The following is a 14,606-nucleotide window of genomic DNA, read 5'->3' on the forward strand; positions in this document are numbered from 1 at the left end:
GGCAGTGACATCCAGAGGCAACCACGGTTACCTGTGACCACAGTAGTCTTGAAGGAAGTACAGCTTCACAGCGTCAGACTGGAGCCAGGCCACAGCCAAAGGACCTCATACCTGTTTCCTCTCGAGCTTCTGCTTCAAAGCTTTAAGTTCCACGTTGCACGCGTTCCCTCTCTCATCGACCTCAAACACAAGGCCTCCTAGAGGCACATTGCCATACGTAAAGTCGTCAATGTCGAGCCACGTCTGGCAAGGCCAGTACCACGTTCCGTCAGGCAATTGTTTCTGCGGTGGCTGATACACTCCTGTGAACCCAGTCTTGTTTCCGCCGTACAAGTGATTGGGTATGAGGCGAAAATCAATAGTGGTGCCGAAGCTTCCAAAGACGGTATGGAGCAGATCGAAGCCGTTGATGATGTATTCGGTCACCCTCAAGCCAGGCAAATCGTCTGTCGTAACCGTGATCGAAGTATTGCTGTTGTCATTAAGCGTGTATTGGCCGGCAAAGTTCCGATGTGCTTGCTGACGGCTGATCTCCTCCAGTGCTGGCAGCATTGCGTTTATGACCACGTTAGGGATGTCATCTTGCACTTCACCACGGCCCACAAGCGAAGCAGTCAATACTGCAAACCCAAAGTTATATGCTGGCACGACAGCGAATACAGATCTGTGAGCCCCCCAGTAGCCACTCTTGGTATACACTTCGACGGGGTGCCCGTTGACCTTTCTTCGGAAGATCTCCCATGGCCGACCTGCAGCCTGATCGATGATCTCAACAAAGGTCATGGTCGAAAACCAGCGTCTAGTCGCCGCCTTTGTCGTGAGGGTGCTGTTCAGAATGGCTCTACCAATCGCGGCCAGATCATTGACTGTCGAAAAAGCTCCAGCCGCAGGATCCTGTGGACCAAGATCGTTGTCCCAACTACTCTTCTGCGCATCACCAAGGGGCACGATTGATCTCGCAGTAATGTTCGTTGGCCGTCCCGATGTAGTTCCAGTCAACCCAAGAGGCCTTATCAGGCTATCATGGAATACCTTCTCGAAATCCTCATCGGCAAAGTTTGCCAAAGCAGCACCCAATAATGCAAAGTTGGCATTGCTGTACAATGGGGTGTATCCTGGCGGAAAGCTGGCCGCTAGCTCGCCAATGCCAGTGATCGACTGTCTTTGGTTGCAAGTAACGTAGCTGACATTAACTGTGAGGTAGCCGCAGGTAGGCACGTCCTTTTGTGCCACAACATGAGGTAAGTCTTGTACGGTGGCTTTGAAAGCATCGGTCAAATAGCCTTGAGGGGCAAGATCGTTGAGGCCGTACTCTCTCGAAGCTCCCGCAAGATAGCTCGCTAGATCACCGAGTGTGATTTCATCCCACTCTGGAACAGCATAGTCATACTGCGACCGATCAAGCTGCGCGAGCTCTGGAATATATTCGGTGATCGGATCATTCCATCTTCTGTCTCCTGCTTTGATCATCCACAGATATACGGTGAGAACTTTCGAGATGCTGGCGATCCGGTAAATGGAGTCTGAATTTGCTGAACGAGTTCCTTGCGTACTATTCCGCACTGCTTCGTCCGTATGCGAATATTCGAATATGAGCTTGCTCTCATCCACGCTAAAAAGTCCTAGGGAGAAAGTGGTCTCGTTGTATGGTGACGTGGTTAAATTGGCTTTGAAGTGGTCTTCTATGATCTTGGTGGCATTCTTGAAGGCTGTTTCTTCTGACAATCTTGTTGGAAACGGGAATTGCTGGCCTTTGATTGGACATATTTTGAGGTCATTCTTCTCATTCTGAGCCGTGGTTGTGGCGAGAAAAGCTGTTAGACAGCCCGCCAGTACGAATCTCATGGCATTCAGCGTGTTGTGGCAATATGCTAGACAATGGCTTTGTAGAGCGACAGCGTGTATTGCAATATACCAAGAATCAAGGTCTCACAATCCCATCGTGCCGGTACGCATGAACCCGGTTCCTTCAGACCAGCATGGTTTCGGTGTTTGTTTGTGAGCAAATCCGTTGACCAGGTCTGACTCCAGGAAGTCCCTGATGTGCTCGAACACTTATACTCGGGCCACGTCGGACCCGCGATACCTGCATTTTCCAGTTTGGACACTAGGACCTTTCGAAGGAGCTTGCAGGATGCAAGTCGATGATCCACCAGTGCCTGAAAAAGTAAAGCTCGGACGCCATTGACCAACGACAGAAAGTCAATCCAATGGCACAGAAATGCCCCCCGCTGTGCTACCTTTGTTGCCCGAAAGAAAAGACTTCTTGATAGGTAGCATATTGTGACACGATGGAGACGTCCGTACGCCCTTATTTATTGGGGCGATAAGCCATCAGGTCCACAGTCCTAGATGAGGAAGTCAACGCAATCAATGGGTCTACATCACCTACGCCTATCTCGCACTCGTCCTCGAGGCGACGCGTCGTCTATGCACATGGCATGTGCGCACAGCTGACAATACAGTCGGTGTAGGACCGTTGAGAAACAAGGAAAGAACACGTACGAAAGTAGCAAGTCGATCCGCTCATGCTCAACTACCGAACATCTATCTACATCTCTATCCTAATGGCAGATCAGACACATCAACGATACGATTCTATCCTAAATGCAGACCAAACAATTCAACGAATGTCTCCGCGCACATGTATATGCCCTTCTATCAGCGCATCGCGCGACGCAAGCCCGAACCCGCCAACCACCGGAAAGCAAAATGGAACTAGAACTAAGGTTGCGTAGCTCTCCCGTGGACTCAATACTTCCTCCCTCTTCGTACCTCTGTCTTCTGAAGCATAATCGAGGCACTGTGTCTCGCGAAGCGAGCTAGCGCATCACGGGGGTTGCGACGAGAGAGCAAAAATTGTCGCTGTTTGCGAGTTTCCATCTTGCTGTCCACAGCCAGCCCCCTCAACCGCAGCCAGGGTGGCCCGCTGTGTGAACCAAGAAGACAGCGATAGCACCACGGATGAGCGTGTTCCACTGGATTCTCCAAAACTCATGCAATCTGCCACGATAGCTCTCCTGCGTGATCCTCATAGTCACTCTTGGCCAGATCCCTCCCCAGTGGTAGTCCAGTCCATGATTGGCCATATTCGGCGTGGTAGCGCTGTTGGAGTCGAGTTCCAGCTCAACGAAGCGATCGTTCGGACCAGCATGGACTCCTGCAGGAGGACCAGCTCTCCTGGCATGGACCTGGAAAGGTGGTGAAATTCGTACGCCTCGGGCGGTCGCCTCAGAGCCAACTTCTTCTGCAGTAACTCTCAACGGGTCGACACGAACTGTGAAGTATCCGGCCATGCCGTGGTTGTTCATCCAGTTGATATCGACTGTGAACTCCTCGTTGTTATGGGTGATAAAGATGGGCTGCTCATGGGCGGGACAAGTATTTGGAGGAGGCGGAGGCGTCTGATCAACAGCCCGCTTCAGTGGATTATCGAAGGACACCGATCTCTCGAATGTGAAGACCGGCGCAGCTATTTGCACAATTGGGCTGCTCCATGCAGGGACAGCTGCCAGAAACAGACAGAGTACAGTTTTGATTCCAGTCTTGCCCGAGGGAGCCATTGTTTGGTTGTGTTCAATGATAATGTCTGGTAAGATCGGTGTGTAGATGTGCTATCTGGTATACCGCGGCAACTGATGGTGAGTATACAAAGACTACGTTCGGTGCAGTCGTCGAGATTTATACTGCTGGTATATCTTGGCTTCACACGCAGGATGCAAGGTATGGACCCAAGACTGCTAAACAAAGTGCTTATCAGAAGTAAGCTCCCTGTGAAGAAGTTCTGAAAGGCTGCTCGTATTTATCCTACCAATGGGGACGAGGCGGTAGAGGTAAGTACTCTTACGTGCTGTTCAGTAATTGCCGAAAAGGGACTAAGCGCCTAAGATTCGTATACGTGCGGACTATTCTTACTAACCTTTGCCTAGCTTCTGCTAAGACGACTCACGCATGGTTTCCAGAAACCTGCTCCTGGACACTCTTGTACGAAACCATCAAGACTTGTTCAGCCTGGCCCCAGGTCTACGCGACACTCTTCTGTATGAGGCCGGATACAATACAGATGCTGACAGTATATACCGGTTCAACCTCTGGACCGCGGACAGGTCACCAACACCGTCTCAAGAGCGCATATGGACAATCAAGATCGAGCTACACGAGCATTCGACGCTGCTATCCCGAAAACATTGCATTGCTCGATCAGACTCTATAGATTCCGCAACAGAGCTACGATGCTCTTCGCTTACATGGTTGCACAAGTGCGCACCTCCGCAAAGCGAGCGGCCGCGCTGACCGTGTCACATGAGTCCGGACTTACGCGACGGACTTCCATGCATATTGCAGCAATACGAAAGTATAGTATGTTCTTGTTGATTATTGATCTTCGAGCCGCTCCTACAGCTAATAATAAATTCGTTGAACAAATGGTATTCGTCAATAGCAGGGATCAAGCAGCATCGGAGAGATCGCACGCACTTCGTCAATAGCAGGGATCAAGCAGCATCGGAGAGATCGCACGCACTTCGTCAATACTCATCTGCCATAGCTCGACAGGCGCCGCAACCTCCGGCCTCAAGGATGGGAATCTTGATCGCACGATGTGTGCAGAAACGATGCCCTTCTAGAATGTGGCCGCACAGATCCGGGACGAGATCGTAAGAAACATTCCTGAACTCGATTTCCAGGCGAGGCCCACATCTAGGCTAGTCCGTAGCCTAGCGAGGCTGGCTAGTCCTCGATCGATTGTTTCCACCAACATCGCTGGCCAGAATGTCCAAAAAAGGAGCCTCGGCACCATAGAAAGTGTCGTGATTTCGAATAAATCCTTGCTGTTTGGTCGATTTTTTCCGACTCCGGGACCCGTTTTCTGCCATTCCCGTGTAGACGAAGGCGGCGAGGGCTCGGACGAGTGAATTTCGAAGCTCCGGATTTCCAGAGAGGCAAACAACACACCTCTCATCAAAGCCTGTACACCAATCCCACACTCCCAGCCTTTCCCGCACACAACATCCGCCAGCCTCCTTCAATCCCATTGTCTCCTTTCACACCTTTTACCCCACTGTAACTTCAGTCCCTTCAGCCCACCATGCTCCAGAAAGACCTTGCAAGCCTCATCTTTCTCCGCAAAGAACTTTTCCGCGCCTAGCTTCGCGATGGCAGTCTCTTGAATCCTCGCAGTATTCATTTGCATTCGATTCGTCAGTTTCGCACGTCTCTGCATCACGTCTGCGATCTCTTCAGGTGATTGTGCTTTTGCTTCTCCTCCGATTCCGATTATGGTGACCTTGGTCCCGGGAAGGCACTCTTGTAATGTGTGCTGTAGCTGTTCCAGCGAATCTCCTCGCCCTCCGAAGTCCAGTACCACGATTTTGTCCGGCGCCAAATTCGCGATCCAGTCTCCTACATGTGACGATTGCAAGTCTGCATACTGTATAACTTGCGTTGGAAATGTGGCGATTTCCGGTATAAAGCTCCCATCTGTGGATGAAGACACAGCCAGAAATCCAAGAGGTCCAGAAGCGTCCTCCCTCCTCTCTCTTGCCAAAGCATGCGCAAAAGCCCTCGCAGTCCTTCCACTAGCACTCAAACTCACCACCACCGCTTTGGACAAATCAGCATCTTCCTCACTCCACCCTTCCAATAAACCACTAGGATGTACGACAGGCGCCGACGACCCAAAAACAAACCGACTCAACATCCATCCAGCGGCAGGTAGAACATTCGCCTCCCAAGCCATTCGTTCCAAAGTCTTCTGGTCAAGATCTCGATACCTAATTTTGTCCGACGCGACGACGTAGTGATTATAGAACTTCCACAGCTTGTCTCTATGTCGACTAACATCGAGATAATGGCCTTTCAACTCAAAAGCAGTCTGAAGTTCAAGATCCACTGGTATATTATATGAAGGCCAAAGACCCCAGATCATGCTTCCTTGAACCACATCTGCGATCTTGCTTTCGAGGATTTCTGCGTAGCCCCAGACTGGTACGATCCCGTACTGTGTTGCGTCATTGTGAGGTGAAGGTAGATGGCTGGGAAGGGGAAAAGCGTCCCACCAGTGCATGATATGCCCGCCTTTGGCGTAAGATAAGTTGTTCGCGGTGAGAGAGACGATTCGTGGTATGGCTCGGATCTTGTTTTCTGGGAGTGGAGGTAAGGAAGATGAGATTGAGATAGTGGAATGCTCGCTGATTTTGGCCTTTCTGACAACGTGGATATCATATGCCATCGTGGTGGTGGAAGTCATTGTGGATGAGAAATTTCGAGGTACTCTTGATGGGCACAGCGAGGGTCGGCACATTTCCAGCTTTATAGCTTGTCTCTTGCTGCTTGCCTGGTCATCGTGCATACCAGTATACGGATAGCAGCGCTTCACTGTGAGTCAGTGAATTCCTCGGATCAGGTTTGAAGTAAGCGAATCCTTCTCTCCCGCGCCGGAACAAGCTCTGGTTTTTGATTCGCGTCCCATGCTGTTGCTTACAACGCAGAAGGAATACGGCCGCAAGGCCTATCGCTCCGCTGGCTGTATTTCCGAGCTCCTAGACGATAAAGTCAGTTCTCGTCCTCATCTTCACCTCGCACACTAACCTTGGCAATGCCCAAAGTTTCCTATTAACCATCAGCTCACCAAAACGCCAGCGACCTCGCCCACGAAAATCACCCTGTCACAAAGAACCACTTTTCTCTGACCAGTCCTTCAGATATTCCGCTACCTAATCAGCCTCTCAAGCGATGGCCTACCCAGGCTAGCAAGAAGGAACGATCCAGTAGAACCGGTCTTTGTCAATGAAAACACTCTCTCGCCCATTCCCATGTTGCTGAGTCGTTACTGTGTTCTGTACCTTTGCCCAAGGCTCGTTTCCTCCTTCCCAAGAGTCGAAGTCATCGAAGCTAATATACAGAGGGGTTCAAAGGGTGAAAGTGTTTGCGACACGCTGGTCGTCTGATGCAAGGGCTCGCTGCATGTTACAAGATACAAGCCATTGCCGTACTAGAGCCAGGTGGCCGTTCCAGCTTTAGCTGTACTCGAGAGCAGCCGCAATGTAATGTGTAGTGCCGGTCGTGATGTCGAATCGTTAGATCCTTACATCATCTGTGCCTGCAGGTCGCCGGTGGTCTCCTGGCCTTCCATGGCGCCTCCGTCGGGGTACTTAGCGTAGTCGAGGCCAAGTGGACGACCGCCGTAGTTGTAGCCCTGGAACTTCTCGATGGCGGTGGCAGCGTCGCCAGCGCTGGTGAACTGAACGACACCGGTACCACGAGAGCGTCCGTTTGGCTCGTACTGAATCTCGGCGCGATCGACGGCTCCGATAGTGACAAAGAGCTCAACCAAGTCCTCGTTGCTGGTGCTCCATGGTAGCTGTTAGGATGTTAGCGTTGTTCAGTGTTGCAAGATTCCGGTCTCCACTTACGTTCTTGACGTAGATGATCGAGCCACCCTGCTCGCCGCCAGCAGTCACACCGTCGGTAAAGGGGTTTGGTGGGACGACTGGAGCAGCCGCAGCGCCAGCATTGTAGCCGCCGCCTTGACCGTAGCCGCCACCTCCACCCTGGTAGCCTCCACCGCCCTGGTAGCCGCCGTATCCACCGCCACCTCCATATCCACCACGTCCGTATCCTCCGCCACCGAAGCCTCCGCGGAAACCACCACCGCGACCACCAAAACCGCCGCCGAAGCCACCACGGAAGCCACCGCGGCCACCGAAACCGCCCGGGCCTGAATTGGCGAAGCGATCTTCGCGGACTTCGAGCACGCGGCCTTGCCAGTCGTAGCCGTGGAAAGTCTGAATAGCGTTCTGGGCATCTTCTGGAGTCTCGAATGCGACAACACCAGATCCCTTGGGGCTGCCATCGTGTGCCATGTGGACATCGGCGCGGATGACGTTGCCGGCCTGGCGGAAGAGGTCCTTGAGGTCCTGCCAGCCGACTTGGAATGGGAGCTGGTGTAATGTCAGTTGGGTTCTCACATATATAGTCGTGTGTCACTTACGTTAGAGACGAAGATCTGGCTGCGGCCACCTTGTTGCTGCATGCCGCCGCCGTAGCCGCCGCCCATACCGCCCTGGAAGCCTCCGCGGCCGCCAAATCCACCACGGCCACCGTGAAATCCGCCGTCGTGGCCGCCGCGCTGTGGTGCTGCGAAGCGTGGCTCGGTCTCCCGGTCCTGTGATATGTCAGTCACTCCACGAGCTTGTGAATTCGGGGTTGCATACTTCGCGGACGTAGATGAGGCGCCCCATCAACGGAGTGTTGCTAAGAGTCTCGATAGCGGTGCGTGCTTGGTCGCGTGTCTGGTACTCGACAATTCTGGAAGTTGTCAGTTGTTTGTAGAGCATTCAGTGAGGGCGGAAGAGGCCATACCCGCAACCCTTGCTCATGCCGTTCGGGAGAAGGAGAACGTCTGCGAAGATGACATCGAGCGTGCCGTCCTTGCGCATGTGGTCCTTGAGATGGTGCCACTTGACGTCGTAGGCCAGATTGCCCACGTAGACCCTACGGTCCTGCTGCGAGGAGTCGGTCACCTGCTTCAGCATCTCGCCTTTTGCCTGTTGGCGTTCTTCCTGCGAGCGAGGTGGTGGGCGGCTGGAGCGCTCTTCGCTGTAGTGACCGTTGCTCGGTCGTGGTGAGCGCTCGCGTCTCTCGCGGCGGTTGTTGTGACGCTCTTCGTCAGGGGAGCGGCTACGGCCTTCGTAGCGGCGGTTGTCGCGGCGGTTGTAGTCCTGCGGCGAACGGCTTCGAGACTATAATATCACAAGTTAGTTTCCACGTTTTCACATGCTTCCAGTAAACAGTCGCTCCTGCGTTCTTCCTGATGGGGAGCCTGACCGACTGGGCCTGTTCGGCCGCGCCTGGAGTCGTAGCCGGAGATAGAAGGGGGCCCGCCTCCTCGTTGAGGAGCGGCTCGTCACCGAAAGCGAGATTGGTGGCCATTGTTGTTGTGTTGGAGACAGAGTGAGCGAGCGGGCAAGCTGAGAATTTGAGCCACTTCAGGCAGGTGCCAAGAGATCACAGACCACTGCCTCTGTCGCTCGTAGCCAAAGGCCCATCCTAGGAACACCAGGCAGGGAAACACTGTGGATCACGAGAATGCAGAGACACGGCTCTCGGCGCTCTGCTGACTCCATTGTCTCCAGACATTGCCGGCCAACCATACTATCGATCACGACGACAGTGGCCTGGCGCGACCAGCGGAGACATGTGGCCCTGAGCCCGTTCTCTCCAGCGACAACCACAACCACCGTGGTCGCGGGTGTCCAGACAGGCAGGAGGTGGGCCGAGACATGTGAACAGAGACGCGACGACCGTCTTCCCGTTGACAAAGCTCTCGTCGAGGAGCACCAGAGAAGTGTTGAGGCTCGGGCGACACATTGCCTTGGATACTAATGTTCTGCCCCGAGGGCCGCCAGTGCGATTTCGAAACACATTCAGAGCAATGGCACTCTCCCCCGAATGGCAATCCTCCGCGCCGACAAGCAGCGTCAAGGCGGGAAACACGGCGGCAGGGTGGTGCGGAAGCAGCAGTGATCGAACACGCTCGAACGCCCGCGGTCATCTCACGCGCACCAATCTCGGCGGCCATCAAAGACAGCTGTGTGAAGGCGATTGGAGACGCATTCAGACCAACGATGCTCTCATCCGAATAAGAGCCAGTCACGCCGACGTGGAGCGCCAAAGACGAAGCCGAGTTGGGAAGCTGATCCCGGAGCAACATGGACCGAACACGCTCGCACCTTCGCATTCAACGCGGGCAAACGATACTTGCGCCGGCAGGAGGAAGTGTCGTCTAATATATTGGCAACATCTTGGAAGCAATGGCGCTCGCAGCCGCGTGAGAGCCTGCGCGCCAACAAGATGTGCGCAGGGCGAGAAGTGGTTTCGGAGGGCGGCGCAGAAGCAATAGGGATCGGACACTCTCGCACAATCAAATACTCCCGATGCGAGCCGGGGCGGCGGTGGTCAAAAGCAGTGTTGTCCAATTTGCAGGAGAAACACTGGGTTCGATGGCGCTCCCATTCGCAAGGAAGCTCTCGTGCCAACAAGAAGCGCCAGAGGCGAGGAAGAACCTTCGAAGAGCGGTCCTAAGAGCGGCAGAAACAGAATGCTCTCGTGCGCTCGAATGCACCCCACACAGACCCAGCCGGCAGTGGCGGAAGATGGCAGCAGTATTCAGTCAGATCGAGACTGAGCGTGACGAAGTCGAGCATTGGAGGCAATCCCTCAAGCGGCGAGCAAGACGAAGGACATAGCGAGCAGACATGAGCTTGGATACCGTCACGAGTACTCGGTCGGCGGGCGTTCAGTCATCCCGACGATGCTCGACCGCAGGAGCTAGCCCGGGCATGAACGGATGAAAGGCCAGCTGTAAAGGGCTGTCGAAAGCTGAACGAGCCCTTTCCTGCTCCTACGGCCAAGGTCTAGATGGCGACAGATACGAAGAAAGATTGGCCTTTTGTGTCCATGGCGTATCCCAGCCGACAGCAGGCACCGTCCGGTGTTATAGGAACGTCGTCGAAGCAAAGAAACTGCCTCGTGTGCTGGAGATCGACGTCCGATCAGACGAGGACTTTGCAATACGAACAGCCTTGACTTGGACAGCGACCTCCATCCTCTGCTTGAAATGGGTGCAATCTGCTTTGACATACAGAGGGCAACGCCAGCAAAGTGCAACACTCATGAACAGCGAGCAAAACTCTCCGATAGTGCTTTCGTGGCTTGACTTCGACAAAAGCCCAGTGCGTGGCCCGCAACACCAGTCGACACCGAAGAGCTGCCTGAACGCACGATCGCGCCAAGGCTTTTCGAGATGGATTTTGGTCGAAGAAGCTGAGCAACCCCAAGACTGATTCCAGAACCTGACGACAATTCAACGGCGTGTAACGTGTGCTGAACAACATCGCTGGTTAGACATTGAAGTCTGTTGGCTGGGCCGAAGAACGAATTTTGCACGCCTGGCTTCACTGAGCTAGCTCTCCAAGGAGGAGATAGTCTGTGCAACCAGGAAATGGACCAGGTGATGGCATGACTGCTTGATCTTATCTTGCTTGGTCCATGTAGGGTCGTACTTGCTCGGAGGAAGCTGACGGTGTGTCCTTTTGTCTCCGAGGAAGCCGGTCATAATTTGGTTGCAGCGTGACCCTTCGGCAGATTGCACCAACTTAGGCTTGGAGTGGAGCGATGCGCGTCGCTGCTCTACATGCGGAGCAAAGCAAGTGATGAATTTGCCTGTCCGCATCCAATCGAAGCCAGTTCGGCGAAGGCGAGCACACATGCAAGGCAATACCGGTGATGACAAGCCCAGCGTCAGTGACAGCAGTATGTCGCGGCTGATAAGCGGCCGAGGCAGGTCAGACATGCTGTGAGTGATCAAGATGCTGGCATGTCTGCCTGTCGTGCCTGCAGGAGTCCAGTACGCACTGCCGCGCATGCGTTCGTGCGAGCAAAGTGTAATCATCACCGGCTCGGAGCCGCCGGAGAAGACCAAATGCATCTGTCGGAGCCAGCTCCACAGCGATGCCCCAAATCCGGATCATGGGTCATACCTTGTCCATGGTCGGAAAAGCGCCAAGGCGTTGTATGTCTTTCTTGGTGAGCGATAGCCACCAGATCAGGTGGTCGGCCAAGCAAGTCCAGCGCGGACCCTATACGCACACTGCGCTACAGCTCCATGAGCAGTGAGACCTCATGTCAACTTGCAGCGTTGTTGTCTTGAGCCTTTGTTGCAGAGGCAAGCTCAGAAGCATGCGGCAAACAGTTCTTGATGTAAAAGTCCCAACTGAACGCGGACGGCTCTTGTTTGGGGTCGAATCTGGGTTTAGTGCTGTCGCACCATTCATCTGATGGCGACGACCAGGTCTGTCTCGACACGTTGTCTGACGGCGACGACAAGGTCCTTTGACGGAGCACATGCGCAAAGACGGTGCCGAATGCCCGTTGGCGTGGTGTTGTCGCTTGAGAATATCCTGAGCAAGCTGGTCTTTGTACGGAGCTTCTCGCGAAGCTGGCCATGGTTGCAACGCCAATGGAAGCTCTGGGCTTGTCGCTGATGTCGAGGTCCTCCGCCTTGTGTTTCGATGTCGCTACTGCTTGTGATGAAGCGCAGCAATCTGGAATATCGGTCGCCGGTGAACTGCGAGCAATATGCACCCTGAAAGGGTCAATGCACTGTGAGTAGTCGCAAGCAAGAATTCCGCCGCCGACATGCCTCACAGGACGGTGTTGCTGGGAGTGCACACTTGAAGACGATGGTCTGATTTGACAAGTCATGATCAGAGCGTACTCGTGTTGTGCGTGGACCTCGCAGAAGCGTACAGTCGAACACCACGAGCAGCCGAGGGCGCACGGGACGCATGATATTGCTTCATGTTAAAAGATGTCTTCTTGGACAACTATTAAAGGAGCAGGCAGGACTCCTGGCACATTTATTGGTGGCAGCTTGCTGTTATCGAATCATACATGACCCGCCGCGCCCTTGGTTGCGCTCAAAGCCGTATGATACCGTGTCCTGCCGTCCAGCATCGAGTGTCGTCTCTCGATAACTCCCGCGTGTACGCCGCGTCTTCTGCCGCCGAGCTTTCATTCTTCTCTGCTCTGTGTCCAGCTCGAGATTGTCACCGGTCAATGCTCATCTTCTCTCCTCTCGTCCATCCGAGTCCGCCGCGTCCCAGTTCCCAGATCGAATCCATCAAAGTCCAGGTCCGGGCGGCAATCCCATCAGCTTCCACCATCAGGTGGACAACGCAGGAGGCTACATGGTCAATACGATGGGGCACGATGCGGTCAACTTACGTAGTTGCGGTCACGGTCACCTGAATGCGAATCAGTATTGACGGCGGCGCTGTGTCGATGGCTGAGTGCGACGCTGATGTGCGATGAGGGCGGGAGTGACTGATGGATGCCAAAGAGCGAACATCCAACGGAGTAAGGTGGTGTGTCGGGTGAGAGTGAATGAGTGAAGAAGGCTGAGGAGTGAGGTGGTCACGGAGGGGGCCAAGCAGCAGGCGTGCGCGTTGGAGGACTTACCCATTTTGATGGCGGCCTAGAGAGGAATTGGTTGGGATCTGTCCGCGGTGAGCAAGTGGTTCCAAGTCAGAAGAGTGCAGCAAATGCGACGTGGGAGGTGCGCCACCAGCAGAGAGCCCATGTCGCGGCAGCTGATGGCCGCCAGCACCAGCACGCTCCCGCCGGCCGTACGCTGCTCCACTCGCGCGCCTGGCTGCGCGTCCAGTACGAGCAGGCAATGCCGCCGTAGCGTCTGCTGCGTCAGGCCCCGGAGCTTGCTGGATGCTCTCTGGCTGCTGGCTGCGGTCTGCGAGGCTCACGCACCGCGCCGCTGCTGCATGTACCTCGCTAGCTGCTGCTGGCGGCGCTGCGCAGATGAGTGAGATGACGGCGGGAGCACGACGACTGACCTGTAGGCTGTGGGCTGCGTGTAGGGCCGGGGCTCGCGGCTGCAGAGCTGCGCACGGGAGAAGCACGACGACTGCGTGCCGATGGAGGACGGCGGACGAATGAGCGTGGCGGGAGGGTGCAGATGGGGGTGTGTCTGGCGCAAGGTTGTCGATGTTGTTCCTGTCACGGTCGGTGTTGCGCGAAGAGAGTTCGGCAGGATCCACGGGCTACACTACGTCGTGACTTGGCAGGCAGGGCGGCAGTCGTGGGAGTTCGCCCGAGCCTGGCCACTGCATTGGCTGCACTTGGAAATTGCTCCTCGTGCCATGCTGCAACACCATTCATCTCAACCATGCCCGACTGCGCACACCGTCACGGCGGGCTTGCTGGCTTGCTGTGCGCGGCCATGCCCTGCCCAGTTGCGCTCCAGCGGGCTGGCACCGACCCGTGCCCGCAGCACCACGATCATCGGGCAGGAGGCAGCACAGCAGTGACCATCGCTCATCCACGATGAGACGAGACCCAGCAAGGTCATGTCTGTGTCTCGGCTGCTGCGACTGCGCCAGCTGATTCCCCTCCGTGCCACCGTACCACCACGTATTGCGCACACTCGCCCGCAGCATGCAGCCGCAACGATCCGATTACGAGCACATCCGCAACACGACCGCCGCCCTCGAGCCCCGAGTATGCTAGCTACTGCGGACCCTCGACCGTGCGGGAAAAGCAATCGGAACAGGCATGGTGCTCCATCACGGTACTCGCGGATTGCGGCACAGAGCCTCAGACAAAGCGTCTGACCTGCATCAGCCGTCTGCATTGCTCTGGCTTGATGTTACTTGGCATCGCCTCCTCCAGTCGGGCACTTTAGAGCTACCTGTAGCTGTAGCTTGAGCTACGAGCTAGCTGCGGACTGCGGACATATTTCTCAGCACCTGACTGAGTGCACCTCGCAATTTGTGTACATGACGACACAGGCAACAAAATTGGACTAACGGATAGTGAGTCGAGATGATTACGTTTTCGAGCCATCACGGTGCAAATCGCAGAAAGCGAGCGAAGAATGGTGAGTAGCCTCCCCGCTAGCGTGATGCACATTACGACAGGATGCTATAACTGGTAGCTCGGTCGCCGCGCAGCTCTTCCAAGATAAGATTAACTCGTACAAGCATCATAAAGCTCGAACTTCGAGGATGGACTGCTCAACCATCGGCCATCGC

General features: G+C 54.8%; 4 protein-coding genes across 4 annotated transcripts; all 4 read right to left on the reverse strand.

The window, feature by feature from the left end:
• Window positions 1-105: 105 nt before the first annotated feature.
• RHO25_012097 (uncharacterized protein) lies at window positions 106-1,845 on the reverse strand (the record flags this gene model as incomplete). Its single annotated transcript, XM_023603503.2, has 1 exon — window positions 106-1,845. The coding sequence occupies one exon, from the start codon at window positions 1,843-1,845 to the stop codon at window positions 106-108; it is 1,740 nt and encodes a 579-aa protein (XP_023454253.1).
• Window positions 1,846-2,906: 1,061 nt separating this feature from the next.
• Window positions 2,907-3,563, reverse strand: RHO25_012098 (uncharacterized protein; the record flags this gene model as incomplete). Its single annotated transcript, XM_023603504.1, has 1 exon — window positions 2,907-3,563. The coding sequence occupies one exon, from the start codon at window positions 3,561-3,563 to the stop codon at window positions 2,907-2,909; it is 657 nt and encodes a 218-aa protein (XP_023454254.1).
• A 1,460-nt stretch (window positions 3,564-5,023) lies between these two features.
• Window positions 5,024-6,247, reverse strand: RHO25_012099 (uncharacterized protein; the record flags this gene model as incomplete). The annotated part of the gene is made up of 1 exon (XM_065603484.1): window positions 5,024-6,247. The coding sequence occupies one exon, from the start codon at window positions 6,245-6,247 to the stop codon at window positions 5,024-5,026; it is 1,224 nt and encodes a 407-aa protein (XP_065459556.1).
• An 837-nt stretch (window positions 6,248-7,084) lies between these two features.
• RHO25_012100 (uncharacterized protein) lies at window positions 7,085-13,924 on the reverse strand (the record flags this gene model as incomplete). The annotated part of the gene is made up of 7 exons (XM_023603506.2): window positions 7,085-7,360; window positions 7,413-7,940; window positions 7,991-8,164; window positions 8,214-8,307; window positions 8,362-8,741; window positions 12,787-12,806; window positions 13,885-13,924. The coding sequence occupies 7 exons, from the start codon at window positions 13,922-13,924 to the stop codon at window positions 7,085-7,087; spliced, it is 1,512 nt and encodes a 503-aa protein (XP_023454256.2).
• Window positions 13,925-14,606: the final 682 nt, after the last annotated feature.

Source organism: Cercospora beticola, chromosome 8, assembly GCF_033473495.1.
Source record: "Cercospora beticola chromosome 8, complete sequence".
NCBI lineage: Eukaryota > Fungi > Ascomycota > Dothideomycetes > Mycosphaerellales > Mycosphaerellaceae > Cercospora > Cercospora beticola.